General features: G+C 43.3%; 1 protein-coding gene across 3 annotated transcripts in view; it reads left to right on the plus strand.

Moving 5' to 3' along the window:
• CEP120 (centrosomal protein 120) overlaps positions 1–23,316 on the plus strand; it is a 72,919-nt gene that overhangs the window by 33,178 nt on the left and 16,425 nt on the right. For all 3 annotated transcript variants that reach the window (XM_006265328.4, XM_019478159.2, XM_019478160.2), the window contains exons 12-18: positions 199–295; positions 1,968–2,114; positions 3,031–3,120; positions 3,753–3,845; positions 5,657–5,818; positions 17,969–18,091; positions 23,076–23,174. In XM_006265328.4, coding sequence (XP_006265390.1) covers positions 199–295; positions 1,968–2,114; positions 3,031–3,120; positions 3,753–3,845; positions 5,657–5,818; positions 17,969–18,091; positions 23,076–23,174 — 811 coding nt within the window. The remainder of the gene's footprint in view (positions 1–198; positions 296–1,967; positions 2,115–3,030; positions 3,121–3,752; positions 3,846–5,656; positions 5,819–17,968; positions 18,092–23,075; positions 23,175–23,316) is intronic.

The following is a 23,316-nucleotide window of genomic DNA, read 5'->3' on the forward strand; positions in this document are numbered from 1 at the left end:
ACCTGTGATAAGTTCAATATTTACCTACTGTGGAGCTATAAAATGGTTCTTATATTATGATTATTTCGGAAGTGTTAATGAAACAATCAGATTATTCTGTAAGATGTTTTGCCTTGCTATTCTACACTAATTTCTTATAACTTTAAAGTATGTAAGCTATACAATATCCAACAAAAATGTTTCTGATGTAATTTATAGGGCAAGCAACAGGATAGCAGAACTTTCTTACACTGTAACTCTGGAGGACTATGGACTTGTGAAAATGCATGAAGTTCTGGTGTCAGATTCTTCTCAAGTAAATAATACATTAATATAACCCCACCTCCATACCCCTCCCCTTTTTTCTCTCTAAGGCTTCAATTGTAGTTATAATAATAGGAAATTAGGGTTGGAAGGGACTTCAGGAGCTCATCTAGTTCAATCCCCTGCTCAGAGTAGCACCATCCCCAGCTAGAACATCCCAGCCAAGGCTTTATCTAGCCAAGTCTTAAAAAGCTCCAAGGATGGAGAGTCCACAATCTCTCTGGGTAACCTGTTCCAGTGCTTTACTACCCTCCTAGTGAGAGAAGTTTTCCTTATATCTAAACTAAACTTCCCTTGCTGCAACTTGAGACCATTGCTCCTTGTTCTGTCATCTGCCACCACTGAGAACAGTCTAGTTCCATCCTCTTTCAACCCCCACCCTCCCCTCCCATCCCCCCAGGTAGTTGAAGGCTGCTATTAAATCTCCTTTCAGTCTTCTCTTCTGCAGACTAAATAAGCATAGTTCCCTTAGCCTCTCCTCTTAAGTTATGTGCCCCAGCCTCCTCACCATTTTCATTGCCCTCTGCTGGACTCTCCAATTTGTCCACATCTTTTCTGTAGTGGGGGGCCCACAACTGAACACAGTACTCCAGATGTGGCCTCACCAATACTGAATACAGAGAAATAATCACTTCTTTTGATCTGCTGGCAACATACCTACCAATGCAGCCCAGTATGCCATTAGCCTTCTTGGCAATAAGGGCACACAGCTGGCACATATTCAGCAGGGCTGTGTGAAACAGCACTGTTTTGTTTCAACATCCGTTTCACTATTTTTAAGGGACAGTGTTTCATTTTGTCGTTTCGTTTCAAAGCGCTGTCCCATTTCATTTTGTCGAAATTCGCTGTTTCAATGCGTTTTGACCACAGGCTATGACAGAGAATCATGAAAATGCCTAAAACTTTGTCATTTCTTGCCTGAAAATTGCAGGGATGGTAGCCCCTTCTGAGGGCATGAAGCCTGCCAAGTTTCAAGGAGATGGATGCAGAGGTTTCTGGGAAACTGCACCTCAAACTGTTCAAAGCACAACGGAAATTGCCAGCAGTGCCAGCCTCCTCTCATCTGGCATGCAGATCTGAGGGCCTGCACCCCCGGGAGGGCTGCAGGGCTGTGCCGGACTCTGCCCTGGGTGTGCGGGCCCCCTGATCCCTCAGGAGGAGTCCAGCACAGCCCCGCAGCCCTCCTGGGGGTGCGGGACCCCGGATCTGCACACTGGATGACTGGAGGCAGCTGCTGCCTCCTGGGACCGGTGCCGAAGCCAAGTAAGCCCGGCTTCGAAACTCAAAATATTTTGAAACTTTCAAAATGTTTCAAGTGCCCTCGTTTTGTTTTGAAGCTGCTTCGAAGCCTTTTGTTTTGTTTTGATTTTGCAGTTTTGAGCTCAATACACATTGGAACAGCTTTGAAACAAAACACCCGGCAAAATTTTGCACAGCCATAATATTCCGGTTATTGTTTGCAGTAACCCCTAGGTCCTTTTCTGCAGTGCTGCTGCCTAGCCAGTCATTCCCCAGCCTGTACCTGTTGCATGGGATTGTTCCATCTTAAGTGCAGGCCTTTGCACTTGTCCGTATTGAACCTCATGAGATTCTTTTCGGTCCAGTCCTCCAATTTGTTGAGGTCTTCTTTAAGAATTAAAATTACTCTTTATCTTTGTGATCAGTGTTTAGGTAAGCAGCAGCTGATCCATCTACCTCAGCCTCCTCATGTCCCAGAAGCCCAGACAGAGCCACGAGAAACTCTTGAATACAAAGCAGCACTTGAATTAGAAATGTGGAAGGAAATGCAGGAGGACATGTTTGAGAACCAGGTTTCTATACTGTTTTATTTTAAGCAAAATCAAATGGCATGTCTGCTTTAGAGAGGTTATACCAAAGCAGAGGAAAATACTAGCTACTGATATTTGATTTACCTTTTTAACAAAAGGGGAAAATGGCTGATATAGACTCATGTGACTAAAAATGCTGTGTATACATGCTTTCTTTTATTGGCCAGATAATGGTAACCGGACCATCTTGCCATAGACTAAAACAGATGCTATAAGATTTACTATTTTGAAAATGTTATATAACAAAATTTTTATAAAATGCAGTGCGTGCTAGAGTTCAAAATGTGACTGCTATTGGATATTAAATCTGAATACTTAGACTGTTTTCTCCATCAGTATCCATTGTTAGATTTTCTTTTTTGGTGTTCTCCCTCAGTTCTTGAAGACATTCTGTTGATATCAAAGAAGTTTAGTTAAAATGATGATAGTAATTTTTTTCTGAAGTATCTGTATGCTGCTTTTAAAAGTGAAAAAAAAAATTAACCTGTTAAAAATAGGGATATTTCTAATTTTATGTTGTGCAGTACTAAGTACACGATTTAGTAATGTTAGCATGTTTTACTATTAGAGTACAAAGGTGTTATAGTAACACAGATCATAATATGATGTAGTATGTTATTAAATAGGGTACAAAGCAGTTTGCTAAATAGCTTTATTAGCTTAATTGTTTGTGGCCTCACTCTGTAAAAATCCTTGCCTGGCACATATTCTGAATGTCATATGGATATAGAACCTCTGCATGTGGAAAAGCAATGTCTGAAATTGGCTATGTGATTCTGAGAAATAATTTTTATGTTTATCTTTTTGTTAGTTTGTAGCACCTTTCAAAAAGTGTCTGTGTCCTCGTTGATTACATTTTCATTCTTCTATAATCTCTTTTCTTGTTCCTTTTTGATAGCTAAAAAAGAAGGAGCTGGCTCACATGCAAGCACTTGCAGATGAGTGGAAAAAAAGGGATAGAGAGAGAGAAGCATTAGTAAAGAAAAAGGTAACGAGACTGACACTCCATGTATTCTGTAGACTTAACAGTATGCTGATGCATTCAATAGTCACCAACAAAAAACAGCAGGGGACATGGGGTTTAGTGTAAAGACTGAGTCCTAACGTTATTACAAGCAAAGACAAAGTAGGCTTTGCTAATTAATACAGAGCACTTTGGCTACCAGTCTTGGTGCCAAACAGAAAGAAGGGGGAAAAATAGATCCTTACAACGTGAAATAACTTTTTCTATAACAATTAGCCTTAATATTTGAAGATCTCACTTGCTGTATATGCACAATTAAATTTCTGATATTTGACACTAATACTTCATAATTTATTTCATACTATTTTATTACATGGTATTAATTGAAAACTGTGGAATCTTCATCCCTGGAAAATTTTCAAGAGCAGGTTAGATAGGTACTTGACTCGTGTGGTTTAGTCGGGGAGGCTCCTGCCTTGAGCAGGGGACTGGACTAAACCATGAACTCATGGTCCTTTCCAGTACTACTTTCCTGTGATCCTATGAAAACTGGAGCTCCGGGCTTATGTACAGTTACGATTTAGTTGCAAGCAAAAAAATAAAAACAGTAGTGCTTGTGTCTGAGTATTTTTGTTTTGTTTTGGGGGCGTTTTTAGGTTGCAGAATATACAGTTCTGGAAGAAAAACTTCAGAAAACTTTGAGGGACTTAGAAAAGCGTGAACAACAGCTTGTCGGTGCAGAAGCAGAGGTAACATACTTTAATTGATAGTTTAAGACAAGTAATCAAAATGTAAAAATACTCTCTCTCTCTCTCTCTCTCTCTCTCTCTCTCTCTCTCTCTCTCTCTCTCTCTCTCTCTCTCTCTCTCTCTCTCTCTCTCTCTCTCTCTCTCTCTCTCTCTCTCTCTCTCTCTATATATATATATACATACATACATACATACATACGGTAAAAGCTATGTTAACCAGCACTTTATTAGCCAGAAAACTCTATTAACTGGCATCCGAGCAATGCGGCAAAAGCAAAACCAGAAGTACCACTTCTGGAGGACTTCCTGTTTCACCGTTGCAAACTGAGTATTTCTTTGCCACTTTTTCGGCCTACAGCCCAGGGCAAAGCAGCCTGTGCGGGGCCTAACTTCCTGTCCCCCCGCACACTGACACCAGGGAGTGCACCAGACGGTGTGTGTTTGATTAACCAACTTCCCTCATTCCCAGGGGATGCCGATAACAGAGCTTTTACTGTACATACTCTTGAGTTTCCCATGGAGACAGTTGTATTGTTATGAGGACTCTCAAATTTATCTCTCCATTCACTGCAATGCAAAACCTGAATTCTGACCTCAGCATTAGTAGTATGTAAACAGAGCTATCTGGGTCAGGTTAATAAATGACGTTAGAAATCTGTACAGTCTGTATCCTTCTGTCAGCCTCAGGAGAGCAGATGCAGCAGTTAGCACCTACTATATCTGAATGCTCTGCATGGGAGAGGAAAGTGCACAGGGCTAATCATGGATATGGGATATTTCCAAATCGTGATATTTCAGCAGTACCAGAAATGTTATGTTAGTTAATATGGGACATCAGCATGACCGTTATTCTAATTCCATGGCTGAAGCTCATCTTATTGTATCTGCCTATTTTGACACTTAAACAGAGTTGAAGTTCCCAATGTGCGACCATCTGACTCCTGCTTAAGATTGTCTGACTCCTAACTCCCAACTTAGTTCAGACCCTCCAAGATTTAATTTGCATTGTAAATCATCATATGTCAGTTACTTCATGCTTCCTTTCATAATTCTTGTGGGTGGCTAGAGTTTGTCTGCATTTGCTTCAATGAAAGTATTACATTTTTTAGTTACGTCCATATTTGCCTCAAAAATGACCAAAAATTAAATGGAACAATGAAAGCTTACAGACAGTTTTAAAGTAGTGTGTTCAGAAGTTATTTAAAGAAAAGGTGATTCACTGCATACACAATTTCAGACATACATAATGTTCTTATTCAGCAAGCACTAACTCAGTGCTTCTCATGTGTTTCTCGAAAATTCAAGTGTGTAACAAAGGTCATATTTCATATTTAGTTTAGTAGGAAGTAATAACGATAACAGTGTGAAAGTTCAAATCTGCTGAACCTTCCCTATAATCCCTATGTTGCACTCTAACAGGATGGAAAGGATAGACACATTTTTTCAGTTCAGAATGGAAGGGTAGAAGAAGGAAGGTCTCATTTCCAGACCCTATTTGGGCAGTGAGACATAAGATGCTGGAATCTTTAGATGCATAGAAGCAGGTAAATTGGAGGAGAGGTTTTTGGCTGCTATTATTATAGTAACTTATCAGTCACTGGTTAATTTGGGAAGGGATAGTGGAAGACTGGCTACATGTCCATCTGTAAATACTGAAAATATAGCAGTGAAGACATTAAAAGAAGCCCTCCATAGATAGAAACCAGGGAAGTTTCCATTAATCTTTCATGGGAAGATTATTACAAATGTAAGGAAGACTTTCAAATGAATTGTACTTATAGATACTGCATTTAAAATGTTTCAATTTTAAGCTTCAAAGAGTAAAGAAAGAGTTGCAAGCAGAACATGAACGAAACGTTCAGGAACTTCAGGATTCAGTGCGGCGAGCCAAAGAAGAATGCGCTCATCAAGTAGAACTAGAGAGGTCAAAGATCAAACAGCTGGAAGAGGACAAGATCCGCTTACAACAGCTTGTAAGTAAAGTTTTAAATTTCCTTTTCAGGCTGGGATACTTGCAAATAGGACATTTCAGAAGCTGTATGTTATTGAAGCAAGCACATGTTTGGGGAGCTCTTGCCGTGAACATGTTGGTCCCAGTTATGCAGTGAGATTCATACTACAGTTGAGGTCCACCGGCTTCCTTTTGCATTTGGTGTGTTAGCAGAATTTTGCTTTTTAAGGCTGATTATATTTGGGAATGAAAAAACATATGCTTTGAACATTATGCAAACAAGGTTCCTTGGGTGAATCTGATATCTTTTATTAGACCAACCCAAATAGTTGGAAAATAATTATTAAGCAAGCTTTCGGGTTCAAAAACCCTTTGTCAGGCTAAGGAAGTTTCAGCAGTTGGTGCGTGCTGTTCCTGAATGGAATGAAAAGTAAAGAAGCCAGCGGCTGGGCTGGTATGCATACAAGACAGGTAGTCAGTGAAAATGTAGATTGAGGAGTCAATGGGTGAGAGACCGGTGGGCGGCGGGGGGACGAAAGTGGAGAGATACCTGGGGAGTCGGATGTCAGGCAGGTTATAATGTCATAAATGCAATGTCTATATTTAGTCCACAATTTTTAGTATCCAGGAGGTTGATGAAGTGCAGTTCATAGGCTCATCTCTGGGAAGTGTTGTGTAAGTTCCCTTTGAGGATCAGGACTGAGAGATTGGAGAGAGAGTCGTTTTCTTGTGAGAAATGTGCCCCCACAGGTAATTGGGTATTTCTGTCTTTGTTAGATATCCGGTGTGCATTCATTCTGGTGCGCAGTTGTTGTTTGGTGTCTCCTACGTATTTTCCATCAAGGCATTTGGTGCATTGGATGAGATATATTACATTTCTGGAGCTGCAGCTGTAAGATCCTGGGATGCTGATGGCTCTGTTGTGGGGTGTAGTAATTGTGGGGGTGGTGGAGATGTGTTGGCAGGTTTTGCATTTCTTGTCCTGGCATGGTCTGGATCCTTTTGGTGTGTTCTGGGCTTGAGGAAGTTTGCTTCTGGTGATGAGGCTGGCGAGGTTCAGTGCTTGTTTGAAGGCTAGGATGGGTGGCTCTGGGAAGATCTTTTTAAGAATAGCGTCTCTTTCTAGTATGGGTTGCAGTTGTTTGAGGATTTTCTGTACAGGTTCAAGGGAGGGGGTGATATGTCATAACCAGCGGTGTGCGATTTGTGGGGGGTTTTCTTCTGTACTGCAGCAGTTCTTCATGTGGTATCCAGGTGGCTCTTTGTGCTATCTATCTCTCTGGAGGAGTGTCCTTGTTGGGTGAAAGCCTTTTTAAGATTGGTGAGGTGGTGATCCCGGGTGTTCTCTTCAGTGCAAATTTGGTGGTATCTAAGGGCTTGGCTGTGTATCACAGTTTTTTTGGTGTGTTTAGGGTGATTGCTGGTTCTGTGCAGATATGTATGTTGGTCTGTGGGTTTCTTGTATAATGTGATCTGTATTTTATCATTCTGGATATGATCATCGTGTCTAAAAAGGAGATGTTGGTGCTGGAGTATTCTAGAGAAAGTTGGATGGAGGGATGGTGATTGTTGAATTTCTGATGGAACTCAATTAGAGGTGGTAGGTTTTCAGTCCAAATGATGAAGATGTCATCGATCTATCTTAAGTATAGCAAGGGTTTGATGGTGCAGTTCTTGAGGAAGTCTTCTTCCAGGTGGCTCGTAAAAAGGTTGGCATACTGTGGGGCCATTTTGGTGCCCATAGCTGTTCCCATCATCTGGAAGAAGTGTTGATTATTGAAAGTGAAATTGTTGTGTGTGAGGATGAAGTGTATAAGGTCAGTAATATCTTTGGGTCTGTATTCTAAGTTGTAATCTTGTTCCTGTAGATATGTAAGGCAGGCTTGGATGCCATGCTGGTATGGGATGTTAGTATATAGGCTGGTTACGTCCATGGTGGCCAGGAGTGTGTTGCTGGGAAGGTGGTCTGTTTTTAAGTTTCCGTAGAAAGTCTGTAGTGTCTTGTACAAAACTTGCTCTGTGGGTGATGAGCGGTTTTAGGATTGATTCAACGAAACCTGATATTTCCTCAGTTAGGGTCCCGTGGTTGGATATGATAGGTCTGCCAGGGTTCCCTTGTTTGTGGATTTTAGGGAGCATGTAAAAAGTCCCTGGGTTAGGTAGTGGGGGGATCAAGGTCTGTAGTTTTTCTTGTTTAGTTTTAGTCTTGATGGAAATGATTTGATGGTATTGTTGAGTTTTTTGGTGAAAAGGGGAGTAGGATCTTCTTGTAGTTCTTTGTAGTAGGTGGTGTCAGAGAGCTGTCTGTTGGCTTCCCCCCGCCCCAGCCTCTCTCTCACCCATTGACTCCTCAGTCTACATTTTCACTGACTACCTGTCTTGTATGCATACCAGCCCAGCCGCTGGCTTCTTTACTTTTCATTCCATCCAGGAAGAGCACACACCAACTGCTGAAACTTCCTTAACCTGACAAAGGGTTTTTGAACCCGAAAGCTTGCTTAATAAATATTTTCCAACTATTTGGGTTGGTCTAATAAAAGATATCAGATTCGCCCAAGGAACCTTGTCTGCCTATGTCCTTAGACCAACACGGCTACAACCTACACCCCAGGAACATTATGCAAGACATTCGTCATCAGTTCTGAAGAGTGAAAACCAGCACAGCACAACATAGCTGGAGGGAGAGGGGAGAAGGGAAATTCCCAGGGTAGCAGATATCATTATCTGAAGAAAAGAACCTGTGATTTCAAGGCCAAGGAGGAGGAAAAGGGTAATTCTCATTTTCATGTGTGGGAAGAATTCAGTAAGTAGGCAGGGTAGATTTGCATCTTATAGATTAACCAAAGTAATACATAATACAGTACAAACTATATACAGGTACTCCTCACTTAACGACTTACCTGTTTAACGACCGTGCGGACTTACGACCAGCTCTCCGAGCAGTCGGTATTGTGTGTTCAGCACGGCAGGGCGGACAGCTCCCGTGCTTGCGGCCCGGGCGGGGCGGGGCGCACAGAGCGGGCTTTCCTCGCCGGGGCTGGGGCAGCTCCGCCGGCTCCCACCTGCCTGCAGGCACGAGGGCGGCAGGGCAGAGGTCCTGGAGCGGGGCCGGGAGCGCTGGGGCCGCGGGGCAGGGACGCGTGCACGCCCACCCTCTGGAAGGCGCCGGCCCGGAACGCGAGGGCAATGCGGGCTCTTGCTCCGCCGATGCCGTTAGGACCCGCCCACCCCAGCCCAGGGCCTCGCGGGGGCCACGGCAGCAGCAGCACCGGGTGCCCCGCTCCAGAGGAGGCAGCCCCCTCCCCGGCCGTGCCAGTGTGGCCACGGGGTAAAATGCCTTCGTGCCCCAACTATGGCATGGGTCTGACCCCGAGCCAGAGGTGCCAGAGCCTCCAGCTGGGCTGCTTCCTGCCGGAGCACTGGCACAGCCCAGCCCAGCCAGTACCCAGTTCCCCCTCGGAAGGCTTGACACCCCCAGCCCAGGTCACAGCAGCCGGGGGAGCAATGCCCCCGGCCCCACGCGACAACAGCCAGCAGGGCACAGAGCAGCCCCGCGCGCAGGTCTGGAGGGTGGGTTTAAGGGCGGTGGTTAGTTCTGCCTGCCAGGGCCGAGCTTGCCTCCTGCTCCCTGTTGCCAGCTCCTTCCCTTTCTCAGCATCCTCTTCCCACCAGCCCTGGCTTCAGGGGAGCACTTTGCTGCTCAGAGCCAGACCGTTTCCACAATACGTACGAAACGTATTGTGGAAACGGCAGCGCGGCAGTGCGGCGTCTCAAGCCAAGGCACGCAGTATCAAGGGGCGGCTCCTCGCTTATCGACCAATTTGCTTAACGACCTAGTTGCAGGAACGGAACTCGGTCGTTAAGTGAGGAGTGCCTGTAGTTCTTAAACCTATGGTGGAAATCAGATTTCTAGAAATTCTTCTGCAAGTGGTTTATGAAGAAGTTGGCATGTTGAAGGGCCATCTTTGTGCCTTAGCTATGCCCATAGTTTGGTGGAAGTGTTGATCATTGAAAATGAAGTTGTCGCAGGTGAGAATCAAGTGATTGATTTGTCCAACATATAGCAAATCTAAGTATTCCGTGTTCTTTTAGTTATTTCAATTCGATTTATTATTAAGGATCCTGGCTAAAAGTCATGCTCCCGAAAACAACTTAACAGGCATAGAACCATAATATAAATTTAAGCAAAAATAACAAAAGTATAAATATAACAACAGAATAGGGACAACCATTATAAAAGGATTGTTCCTACTCCTAAAATTAACATAAATATGGTAATAAGTCAGATCATAAACCTATAAAAATGTTTATGCACAGGTCCACAATTGACACAGTAAAAAACAAATATAGTGATAAAGTTTATCGGTTATACCAACAATAAAAGATATTTTGCTCTGATTGCTTCAGCGTTATAAGCAGAAGTTGCAAGATGGTTTACTAAATATGAATCTGTTTGCTGGAGGATCCATATTAATTTCTCTCTATTTGAGAAATATGTTGATTTCTGCAAGAGTGGTGATAAATACTTTCTCCTTATGTCATTAGGGAGAAAAATAAAGGACATTCTAAGACATTAGGAGTTTTGGAAGATACTATTCATTGACAGGCTGGGCAACATCTTTTAGCCCTTGGAATGGAAAGCCTAGATATTTCATGAAGGCAGCTGTGTCTTCATGGTGTGCAGTGTTAGTGAACAAGTCGGTGACACACATCCATGGTTGCAAGTGTGTTCTTCTCAGGGAAGCGGTTGATTTATTCTGGATTCTTTTGAGGAAATCCGAGTGCCTTGTCACTCAAAGAACAAACTTTCTACAAGTGGTTTCAGCATAATTACTGTGAATCCTGATAGCTCTTCAGTGAGCCCCAGCTGTTTTCATGCCCCAAGCTCTGGAAAGGCAGCAGGTGCCAGCACTGTGCCTGTTGGGGATGAACTGGGCCAGGGCAGGGAGGCAGCAGCTGTTTGTAGACTCCTGGCTACAGCCAGCCCCTGCTCTGGGGTAGTTGCTGCCAGCCATGGTGTCCGGGCGGCTCCCAGCAGGGCTTGCAGCCTCCCAGCCACCTGCTGGGAGCAGCCCCAGCTCCCAGCTGGCAGCAGCTACCCAGGGCCAGCTGCAATCGGGAGGCTGCAAACAGCTGCTGCCTCCCCGGCCCTGGCCTCAACGTACGCTGAGGAAAATGGCCTCACGTGCCATGCTCGGCACACATACTGGGGGTTGCTGACTCCTCATGTAGACAGTTCCTGTTCAGAATGGGATGAGGGCTTGTTGTGATAAGATAATGATATTCGTGTTCTGGGTGCTACTGTCTTGATTTCTGTCCTGTGGTGGTGGTGCGCTATTATGTACTTTTCAAGAATTTGTTAAATTGCTGGCATTTATAGCTCATTAATGATATCTCTTGCCAGCCAGACCAATTCATTTTACATTAAAGTCATATTGTCTTTTGGAACTAGCAGGGGGGCAATAACACACGCGCTACTTTTAACTTTTATGTTATTGCAGTTTTCCCTATGCCCAAGAAACGTTTATTTATGTTTTGTCCTTTAAAAAAAAATGTCTTAATAAATTAACCATTTTATTGATGTTGCAAATATGTATATATTTGCTAATGCCAGCAATTTAACAGTCTTTAAAAGTACATAAGAGTGCACCAGCAACACAGGAGGAAAATCAGGAAGCAAGAACCCTTTCTAGAGGCAAATGAATTATTGTCCTCTCTCAAGAACACTTTCTAGAGGCAAAGGAATTATTAGAATGTGTATCTTCAAAAGCAAGGGATAAAACAAAAAAAACTAGCAAGCTAAAATTATAGTTATCTAAATGTGATTTCTTACATTCCTAGATTCTCGTTCAGGAAAATGTGTGATTACACACTCCTCAAATTCAGGAGTTTTCAAAGTAAAAAAAAAAAGTTCTGGAATGAAAAATGCTACTTAAAGTTACTGAAAAAAAGGAGAAAGGGGGAGGGAGGCGCACAAAAAAACAAAAGCCCCCAAAACTTTCAGCTAAGCTTTATTGGCTAAGCACTGATAACAAATTATTTCAGTAGTAACATTCCTGAACAATCCATGTTTAGACATGTTATAGCTATGTCTCTTAATGAAGTTAGAAATATGCTCCTGAATATTGTTTAAATACTTTTGAGAATATTTATCTCCTTTTGTATAGCATATGTTTTGTTTTCACGTGTTTTGCTTTCATAGATTCATAGATGTTAGGGTCGGAAGGGACCTCAGTAGATCATCGAGTCCGACCCCCTGCATAAGCAGGAAAGAGTGCTGGGTCTAGATGACCCCAGCTAGATACTCATCTAACCTCCTCTTGAAGACCCCCAGGGTAGGGGAGAGCACCACCTCCCTTGAGAGCCCGTTCCAGACCTTGGCCACTCGAACTGTGAAGAAGTTCTTCCTAATGTCTAATCTAAATCTGCTCTCTGCTAGCTTGTGGCCATTGTTTCTTGTAACCCCCGGGGGCGCCTTGGTGAATAAATACTCACCAATTCCCTTCTGTGCCCCCGTGATGAACTTATAGGCAGCCACAAGGTCGCCTCTCAACCTTCTCTTGCGGAGGCTGAAAGGGTCCAGTTTCTCTAGTCTCTCCTCGTAGGGCTTGGTCTGCAGGCCCTTGACCATACGAGTTGCCCTTCTCTGGACCCTCTCCAGATTATCTGCATCCTTCTTGAAGTGCGGCGCCCAGAATTGCACGCAGTACTCCAACTGCGGTCTGACCAGTGCCCTATAGAGGGGAAGTATCACCTCCCTGGACCTATTCGTCATGCATCTGCTGATGCACGATAAAGTGCCATTGGCTTTTCTGATGGCTTCGTCACACTGCCGGCTCATGTTCATCTTGGAGTCCACTAGGACTCCGAGATCCCTTTCCACCTCTGTGCCACCCAGCAGGTCATTCCCTAGGCTGTAGGTGTGCTGGACATTTTTCCTCCCTAGGTGCAGCACTTCGCATTTCTCCTTGTTGAACTGCATCCTGTTGTTTTCTGCCCACTTGTGCAACCTATCCAGGTCTGCCTGCAGCTGTTCCCTGCCCTCCGGCGTGTCCACTTCTCCCCATAGCTTTGTGTCATCTGCAAACTTGGACAGAGTACATTTCACTCCCTCGTCCAAGTCGCTGATGAAGACATTAAAGAGTATCGGTCCAAGGACCGAGCCCTGCGGGACCCCACTGCCCACACCCTTCCAGGTCGAGACCGACCCATCCACCACGACTCTTTGGGTGCGGCCCTCTAGCCAATTCGCCACCCACCGGACTGTGCAGTCATCCACTTCACAGCCTCTTAGCTTGTTCACCAGTATGGGGTGGGATACCGTATCGAAGGCCTTCCTGAAGTCTAAGTATACGACATCCACCCCTCCTCCTGTGTCCAGGCGTTTCGTAACCTGGTCATAGAAAGAGACTAGATTGGTCAGGCACGATCTGCCCGCCACAAACCCATGCTGGTTTCCCCTCAGCATAATTTGCCCTGCCGGGCTCTCACAAATGTGAGCCTTGATAATTTTTTCAAAGACTTTACCAAGGATGGAGGTGAGACTGACCGGCCTATAGTTGCCCGGGTCCTCCTTCCTCCCCTTTTTGAAAATGGGGACCACATTAGCCCTTTTCCAGTCCTCTGGGACTTGGCCCGTGTGCCACGAGTGTTCAAATATTCCTGCCAGTGGCTCTGCAATGATGTCGGCCAGTGCCTTCAGCACCCTCGGATGGAGCCCATCCGGGCCTGCCGATTTAAAGGCATCCAGTTCTTCCAAATGATTCTGCACCACCTCAGGATCTACGTATGGAAGTCTGGCGCCTTGCTGCTGCCTCTCTACAACCCCAGTGAGAGACCTGTCGTGCCCCTCACTTAGGAACACTGAGGCAAAGAACTCGTTGAGGAGTTCAGCCTTGTCCCCCCTATCTGTCACCAATTGTTTCTGCCCATTTAGCAGGGGTCCTATTCCTCCCTGGGCCTTCCTTTTACTCCCAATATATCTATAAAACAATTTCTTGTTGTCTTTTACTTGGGTTGCCATCCTCAGCTCCATGGTAGCTTTGGCCCGCCTAACTGCCTCCCTACAAGCACGAGCAGAGGAGATATATTCATCTTTAGTGATCTCACCCTGTTTCCACTTTTTATGTGCTCCCCTTTTGGCCCTTAGGCTGCCCTGGATTTCTGTGGTCAGCCAGGGAAGCCTCCTGGCCCCTTTCCCTTTTTTGCCTCGCTCGGGGATCGTCATGCTTTGTGCCCGAAGGATCGTTTCCTTTAGGCACAGCCACCCTTCTTGGGCTCCCATCCCTTCAAAACTCCTACTCTGCAGTGCGTCCTTGACTAATCGCCTGAGTGCATTGAGATCAGCTTTCCTAAAGTCTAGCACTTTCACCCTACTAGTTACCTTACCCACTCGCTGTCTTATGTTGAATTCTATTATTAGGTGAATATATATTATTTCTAATATAAGAGTTTATGTATTGTATTGTATTGTAGCATTGAGTAATTGAATTGTACTATATTACAAAAATAATTAGCTGGATTTCATTTTAATTTTTCCTTTTTTAGTATGTCTTTAATTTCAAATTAGCAGCAATTTGGGTTTAAGCTTCATTTCATATTGAATGAATGTAAAAATATTGTTTTATATACCCTGGCTTTTTCCAATATTAAACATCCATGTGTTGGTTGAGACATTTGACAATTCAGAAAAAGCCTAGCTGTTAAAGCAAAAATAATTGATTTTCCATAAAAAAAGTGTAACCTCTATCGTATCCATCTTGATCTTTTAAAAAATTGAACCAACCTTCAAAACCCATTCTAATGACCACAGGCAACGTTTTCAAATTGTGTATGTATTTCACCCAATGCCTATATCAATGGTAATGATTTCTGATCAATTGTTAAAATGACCTAAATTAAAATAGTTAACTAATTTTGCAATACTCTAGCATAAAATAAGGCTGTAGAACTGTAGAAAAAGGGTGTGATCTGGTTATGTCTCATCTTTGTTTGTATTCAAAGTAAATACAGTTATCGCCAAAAAGGCCCAGTCAGTTAACATCTTTGGACATCATGGGCTGGATTCAGATTTGGGCCGTGTACAGACATTCAGTTTCTCCTGGGAGAGTTGCTGCTTTCCCAGGAGAAATCATGAGGGTACAGATGTTCAGGATTTTTCTCCCAGAGCAAGAATAACCCAGGAACAACCAAGTTTAAATCACTTCTGGCAGAGTTTCTGCTTGGAGAGCTAATGTCTGTACATGTTCTCATCTGTAAAAAGCCACAGTCTTGCAGCATCCCAGGGTGCTTTAGTCCAGCCTTTCCCTACCCCCATTCTGTTTCCAGGCAGACTGAGGGAGCATCCTGAAATGTGTGAACAGGGACACTGGCTGAACAGTCAGCACTGCAGGCGTTCCCCTCTTCAGGGACTCAACATTTGAATATCTGTTCAAGTGTCTCCTTGTAATTTTTCTGCCAAGAGAACAAACCCAGGAAAATTCTACCAGAAGATTTGAACAAGTGTACACAGCCTTGATATGAGCATTTTTTTTTCTACAGTGGAATTAGATTTGCTTTTATACAAATTCTGAATGTGACACACACTGTAAAAATCTAAGCTTGGATATTATTTATATCACCAAAATTCATTTTAATATGAGATAACATAGTGAAGAATTTAAGTAAAGGGAAGTACCAATTGCCATTCAATATTGACTGGCTGATTAAACTCCAGTTGGCCTTTGGAATGCATATGTTACTCGTATTGTTCCCTGCCCAGCCCCCACTCTTTTTTTTCCCTCCACAAAACTCTCAGTAGGCACGCTTATGGCTTTCTGCTGGTGTCTCCCAAGACAACATTTACATCCAAACAGAGTTCCCTGACTCCATTTCTGGACCTTGGTAATTTTGATTTTATCACAGTAATGCAGAGGTTGTCAACCAGGGGTATGCATACCCCTGGGGGTACTTGAGAAGGCCCTAGTGGGTGTGCATATACGGGCGGGGATGGAGTGCCACCACACGCCATTCTGTGCTACTGTGCAGGTGCCACCTGCCCAGCCAGATGCAGGGGAAGCTCGCATGCAATGGCTGCTGCCACTCCACATTCAGCCATGCCCACCCCCACCACTCTACGTTAAGCCACGCCCTCCCCCCCGGTCCGTGTCTGGCTGCCCAGGGGCACACTGATCCAAAAAGGTTGAAAACCCCTTCAGTAATATATCTCCAGTTTTCCTAAGACACGTATCAGTGACTTCAGTAGTTAATGACACACCAAGGAGGGTTTTATAGCTTTTGAGACAAATGTAGATATTTTTATGCTTCTTCTGATGCATATTAAGTTTGTCACATCCTGAAATGAAAAAGAGTGCTTTTTTCATTTCCTTCCATATTGTTACAGTAAAGCTGAATGATGGTTCTGGCCCATTAGTTCCTAGTTCTGAGAGAAGATATGATACCTGGTAACTGAATCATCACAAATTAGCCTCACTCCGGTGTTGTTTACAGATACGATGCTTAGGCTGGTTTAAATGCAGTTTTAAAACTCAAACATCCAGACATACAAGCCAGTTAAGGCTGGTTTAAACCTGAACTGTTTCAGAAGTATACCTAGATAACTGACTCTTATTTATCCCACAATGCACTGCTCCCTCCCCCAACCCCTGCATGGCAACTGGCTGCTCTGGTACACAGCTAACACTCTACTTCCCAACCTCTATTGCCTGTGCTTGACTTGAGCATCCCTGGCTGGAGTTCTAGGAGAAAGTCTCAGCCACTTCTAAAGATCTGGTCAGTTCCCTTCTGTGGGTGCCAGTTGGCCAGGGTTCTATACATCCCAGGGTTTATTTAGGGTGGGAAGTAGACATGGAGGGCTATCTAGTCTCCTTTTTCTATGTTCCTGATGGATTCAAGTTCCAGGGGGCTGCCCAGGGACTCTACTGCCACCAGTGGAAGGAAGTTTACCAGCTTTTAAAAGCAGCAGAGAGCAACTACCCCCTGAGCTCCCAGCCGTGTGTGTACAGACACCTCTTGGCTTGACTTTGGGGCATGTAGGGGTTTTTCAGGTCTTCTAGAACAATCAAGGTTAGACATTCATTTTGAGTCTTACTGCTGCTGGCATTGTTTTCAAGTTCAAGCATATTAGTTGTTCTGTTCATGGTCAACAGCCTATTAATTCCTTTATAAATAAAGCCATAAGAATAAAAAAAAGGCATATCTATCTGTCTTGTCATTACAAATAGTTATTTCTTATTAAATGACATAGATGAAAAATAGTTATTCTTGTAGCTTATTTTAAAGTGCTGTTTTTTTCAGACTATGTATCTGTACCAAGTGACCTGAACAAATACTGGTAGGTCAAAATAAATAAAACATCAACAAAAGTTTCATGCATCTAACTAAAATGATTTTTTTCTATTATCTGACTTTTCCCTATATCTAGTAAATAATTTTTAATGTCTTATCAAGCATTTATGTAACTGTTCAAAATGGGTATGTTGAAATTACTGGTTACTGTGAGAGTTAGTTTATAATGGAGTTAATATGGTCATGTTTTGGTAAGGTAGTGTCTTTTAAGTTATCTGTTTATTTTAGCAAAATCTTCCTTTCTATTTTTATCTTCCTGCAACACTGCAAGAAACTGTGAGGTCAGAAGTACATGGGATTTAAGACGTTAATCACTGAAGCCTTCTTTTCAGGCTTTTAAATCATTATTTGGCTGAACAAAGTATTGTTTCCTCTTCCAGACATTCCTGAACAAATTATGTTGGTGAAGTTGAGTCAATAATAAAAACTTTTTACAGTAGTTAAACTGTTTTTTTCTGAAATTGTCCATTTGTTTATATACTTGAGTAATTTTGCCTGTAATCGTTTGCAAGTTGCAATTCAGAAATTGGGTGAATAATTATTTTCACATTTTAAGTTGTACTTATAGCAAGGGAAATTTGGATTTTTCTTTAAAGTGTTAACCAAAGCTTTCCGTAAAATTCTGTGTGCGCATCATAATTAAGAAATCATAACTTATGAATATGAAGCTTTCAGTGTCTGTTTTATATAAACTAATAAACTGAAATAAAATCTTTTTGATCCAGGGATTAATTTTAAGTACTGTGACATTCCTTTTTCTGTGCATGCTTTCCATTGTTAAGTTACCGTAATAATTGCTATATGTGGGTATTTTCTTTTAATGTAGCTTTATGAAGCAGAAAATAAGTATAAGATACTGGAGAAGGAGTTCCAGCAGTACAAGGAGCAGCAAAGTAGCAAACCAGAGATCCGGCTACAGTCAGAAATAAATCTTCTTACTTTAGAAAAGGTACTCATGGATTTCACTTTTTTTTTTTTTTTAAACAGTATATATCCATAAGTAATGAAGAAGAAGTAGTACCCTGTTTCTTAGATGAAACTGATTAATTTTCTTTCAGCCATTAAATATCTAAACCCAGTTGTGGGTGAAAAGTAATCTTGTCAAATTCAGTTTGAGGCCTCTGGCAGACATTACACTTAAGATGTGATGAACTATAGTGCCCTGAATGCTGAGAGTAATTTTTAGTGCTTCCAGACTCTGGGGCAGAGCAGAGAATTTGATTCCGATTAGAAATGCCGATACATCGGTCCGATATTGGATTGGTACTGATATAAAGAAGATTGGCTGTATCGGAAATTGGCCCAATGGGGCCAATAATTTGGCCAGTAAATGCCCGTGCTGCATGCAGCTGCATTGCAGCGCACAGGCATTGAGGAACGGAGCTGGCAGTGTGGAGAGCTGCTCTCAGCTGGTAAGTCTGTGTGTTGGAAGGGAAGGGGCATGAGGGGGGCAGATCAATGCCCCCTGAAGTGAGGGAGGGGGCGCACAGGCAGGTGCTGTCTGGGCAGGACAGGTGCAGGACAGAGCTGTGGCTTGTTGGGGGGGGGGGGGGCGAATCCCACCACTGCTTGCACCCCAGGATCTACCAGGGTAGGGCAGGCAGGCTGGAGCCAGAGCTGCACAGGGCTCTTCTTGCTGGGATTTGTCTCAGTGTGGGCATTGGGAGGGGGCTGCAGCCACCCCAGATTTCACCGCAGCTTCACTCCCAGTGCTGCCGCATGCCTGCCTGGCACCGCCCTGTCTCTTCCTGGCACATGGGTGGAGGCAGGGCATTGAGCCGGGGCTGTGTTGGGCAGTGGCGCTGGCAGCGGAGCTGTGACAAAATTTGGGGTGGCTGCAGCCCCCTCCTGCCAAATCTCAGTTGGCTGACAGGAGCAGGTGGGCTGCCAGCTTTTGCAGGCTTGGCTAGTGCACTCAGGTTACCCTGGTAGCACCAGGGAGAACTAACCAAGCTCTCAAAGCCCATGGGATACTGGCGGAATTGCCAGAAATTTTGACCAGTGTACAGAAGTTATTTAAAGTGCTGTAGTTTGCTAAAATTTAATACCTTATTTAACAAGGATTAATTTAAAGCGCCCTTTTTTAAAGTGCTGTAAAGCCATGCACTTCTGTTTCAGTAATGGCAATAAAGCACTTTAAATGCAGAAAAAAGCAACTTATGTACACACCCTTGGAATTTAAGAATGACATTCCTTTTTTATTTCTTCTGTATTAGCCAGTAGCAACCCTAACCAGGGTGGGGACTGACAGGACACTTCAGTCTGTCTGTTCACTTCATACTTTTGGTTAGCTACCAGCAAGGAAATGAGTGACACTGTTTTTGCCATTTGAATGCTTATTTACAAAGGTTTTAACACAGGTAAAATGATTTGATGGCATATGAGCAGCCTACAGTATACTTGAACTGGATTCTAAAAAGTACTGGGTGACTGAAGAAGTAAAAGGTCCATATTGCTAATCCTCAAGGACATCCTACATGTTGTCAAGTAAAGCCATTGATTTATTGTTATAAGCATCATCCTGGAGTGTGTTGTCTCACTTTTTAAAAAGTGATTCTGAAGAGCAATGTACAAGGTTGCATGTTGATTTGGAAGCCTTGCCTAATATCTAATTATTATACATATACTTAATATATTTTTCTCCGTATTTAGAATGCAAGCATCCTTCAAAAAATTGTTGGTACGTCTTCTGATCTTGTATTTCCTTTTAATATCCCTACAGATGAAATGGTAAACAGTTTGTGTAATTAAAAAAACTAATCAAACTTCTGCTTAAGGTTTTGAACTGCTTGACTGGACTGTGTACCCCTTTGTGGAACAGTCATAACCACTGCTTTTAAAATAAAGTTTCATAAGAAAATAAATTCTGAAAATCGTTTTTATAAATAGTTAATTTGAAGCTGACACAATTTTTTTAGCAAATGGTTTAGTAAATTTCAAGGAAGATTAGATCAGTGGTTCTCAACCTTTTTAGACTGAAGATACTCCTCACTGCACTCAGGGCACCCCACAACCCTTCCATAACTTTAGTGAATGGAGAAACACCATTTCAAAATTTCTGATTTCTTTACATCATACGGCACACTTCAGAGGATCCCAAGGCACCTGAAGGGGCTCCAGGACCCTGGTTGAGAATCATTGGATTAGATGATCATATGGAACTATTAGAATTAAAAAAAAAAAAAAAGAGAGAGAGAGTGCTGCAGCTGACTGATGTCAAGAATTTCGTAACAATTTTTGGACCATCATAGATACCCATCACTCTTATACAGCAGCAGGGGCAGGCAATTATTTTGGCTGGAGGGCCACTTATTGAGCTTAGCAAGCTGTCGAGGGCCGCATGAGTAGTCCCACCCTTTGACAGTTGCCCTGCCCTCGCTCGCCATACTGGGACGGCATCCTGCCCTGCCAACACCTGACCTTTGCCACCAAAAGTCCCGCCCCCTACCCCAAAGCATGCCGTTTGCAAGGGAGGGTGCTGCAATCTTGAAACCAGGAAAAAAAACCCAAATCTTATACAAAAAAAATTATACATCTGCTATAACTTACTTTAATTTATTTAAAATATTTTTGTACTGTGTTTGTGCAGTGTATCTAGAGGTGATTGTATAATAGCTCAAAATACAGTCCTACTGTATATTGTGTGTGGATGGTGGAGGGGTGTATTTTGGGGGTGGGTGGATGTGGGTGTGTGTGGTGGGGTGTGGGTATGGCGGGTGGGTGTGGAGGGGTGTGCGCATGTGGTTGGGGGGGAGCTGTGGGAGAGGTGTAGGAGAGAGAGAGACGGGGCCAGGCTTTTAGCCCCATTGTGTGTGGCTTTTGCAGACTGCATGGGAGCCCCATGCGATGCAGACCCCGCACCCAGGCTTTGTGCTCCTGCCACCCCACCCTGGGTCCGCACTGGCATGGGCTCCACACTCCCACCTGCTGTCACCACTCTCCTGCCATTTCCCTACTTTCCCTCCCCCACGCCTGCCTGCCACTGCTGCTTTTGCTTCCCTGCTGCCACTGCCACCACTCCCTCCGCTGCTGCCACTTCCTGTAACCCCTGCTGCTCCCCCTACCACTCCCCGTGCTGTCACTGCTTTCCTCAGCCCCCCCATTGCTTCCCCTGCCACTTGCCACAGCCCCCGCCACTTCCCATGCCCCTTGGCTACTCCCCGTGCTGCTGCCACTTCCTGCGGCCCTGCTGCTGCTCCCCCCATTGCTGCGCATGCTCCTGTCGTTTCCCACAGCCACCCCCCGCCACTCCTCCTTTGCTCTGGCCCCTCCCCCACTGCTTCCCCATTGCCCTCTGTCCCCCCACCCACTGCTTCCAGCTCTGGCTCCAGCCTGCCCTGGCCAGCACCACGCAGCTCCTGGCTGCTGGGCTGACTGCAGCGGTTTCTCCCCTCTCCCTCCATCCAATCTTACCTTACTTTCCACGTGGACAGAGGAAGGGAAGGAACAGCCCCAGGGTTCGGAGGCCAGAAGTCGCAGAGGCTTCCAGTTGGGGGGCTGGGGTGGGAGGGGGGTGTGGGGCTGGGGGGGGTAGAGCGGGGGGGGGGCTTGCTGCTCAGCAGTTGGGTCTTGCTGCCAGCTCCCCCTGGGTCCTGCTGCCGCTGGCTGCCTGTTATCTTTGACAGGCAACCAGGGGCAGATAAAAATTAATTTTTTAAAAATTTTAGGGGGCCCACAGGCCGGATAGAATGGCCTGGCTGTATTTTGTTCACCCCTATACTACAGCATAATAAAACGCACACATTTTCTGGAGGTGGTTTATTATAACTCCCTTTGCATCTAATAGTGGCTACTTTTGATGACAGATTTGATGTCTTATGTTAAATTTCCAGTATAGCAAATCTTATCTTTTTAGCAACCTTTCTAATTATTGTGATTATTTTCAACTCAATTGCAATATATGTGAATATTTCATAATTCTAAAGCATTGGTATTTTTACAGTTTCCTTTTGTCTTTGCATTTGAATTGTCTAAAGTAATGGCAGTAATTGAGCAAACAATTGAACTTGACTCTTTTTGGACTTTGGCTTGGTAGATGAGTTCAAAAGAACAAATTTATGACTTAGACTTGGACAGATTTATCACTTAAATTTAGCAACACCCCAACCTAGACTAGCCACGTTCAAACTATGAACCAAGTCAGACTTTAAGAGAGTACATTCCTAAAACATAGCCAAGTTGGCTTTTATTCATGTATAACAGATTGCCTAGTGCTTTTAAAATGAGTATTTTGATTAGACTATTTTTGCCTTGTTGCTTTGTATATCTTAGATATACATTATAGAAGTATTTACTCAGAATTCAAATTACCTTTTTAGCGCATTACATTAAATGGATAAAATATTGTTTTAAACTAGTCCTGTATCTTCTATTTGTTAAGTTAAGCAATAAAATATTTTTTAAGGTTCTAGGATAGATCTGGCTGAATACAGGGCATAATTAACACTACTTGGAATACAGGCCAATTTTTCTTATTTCCCCCACTCCAATCCAAGGGCCACATTTAATTTGAAACCCGTTTCTCCCAGTGGCTTCAGTAGGAGCCACCCCACATCTCTAAGGGCACTGTTTGGCACTAAGAGGTCAGTGCTAATTAATTTGGAATGCTAAATTACAACTTATAGAAATATGAATGTGGTTTTTCAAGGATTTGAGGACTCAAAAAAAAAGTTTATATCTGCTGTCTTGGGACTAAGACTTATCTAGTTCCTTTTCATATAGACTGCTATATATAATAAAAATAAAGCTATATTTTAAACAAGAAAATGTTCATGTGCCATAATATTTATATTAACCTATATAACAGCTTTAGATGATGTTGTAGGTTACATTACATAAACACTTCTTAAGCCAGAACCTTTGTATATATAGTCTTTCAATGATTGTAACCACTAGTATAAAGTTTCCGCTGATATGATTTTAATTGCTCTTAGGTTGAACTTGAAAGAAAATTGGAATCGGCTACCAAGTCAAAGCTTCACTACAAGCAACAGTGGGCAAGGGCTTTGAAAGAACTTGCAAGACTAAAACAGGTTTGTAGAAAATGCACAATAAATATGTAGTTTTTCTTTTCTGAGGCCAATATAGAACAATATCATTCCATGGGGCATTGTTGCAAACTGATTTCCATTCTAACTACCATTTTCTATTAAAATGCTGGCATCATTCCTAAAT

This window comes from Alligator mississippiensis, chromosome 3, assembly GCF_030867095.1.
Source record: "Alligator mississippiensis isolate rAllMis1 chromosome 3, rAllMis1, whole genome shotgun sequence".
NCBI lineage: Eukaryota > Metazoa > Chordata > Crocodylia > Alligatoridae > Alligator > Alligator mississippiensis.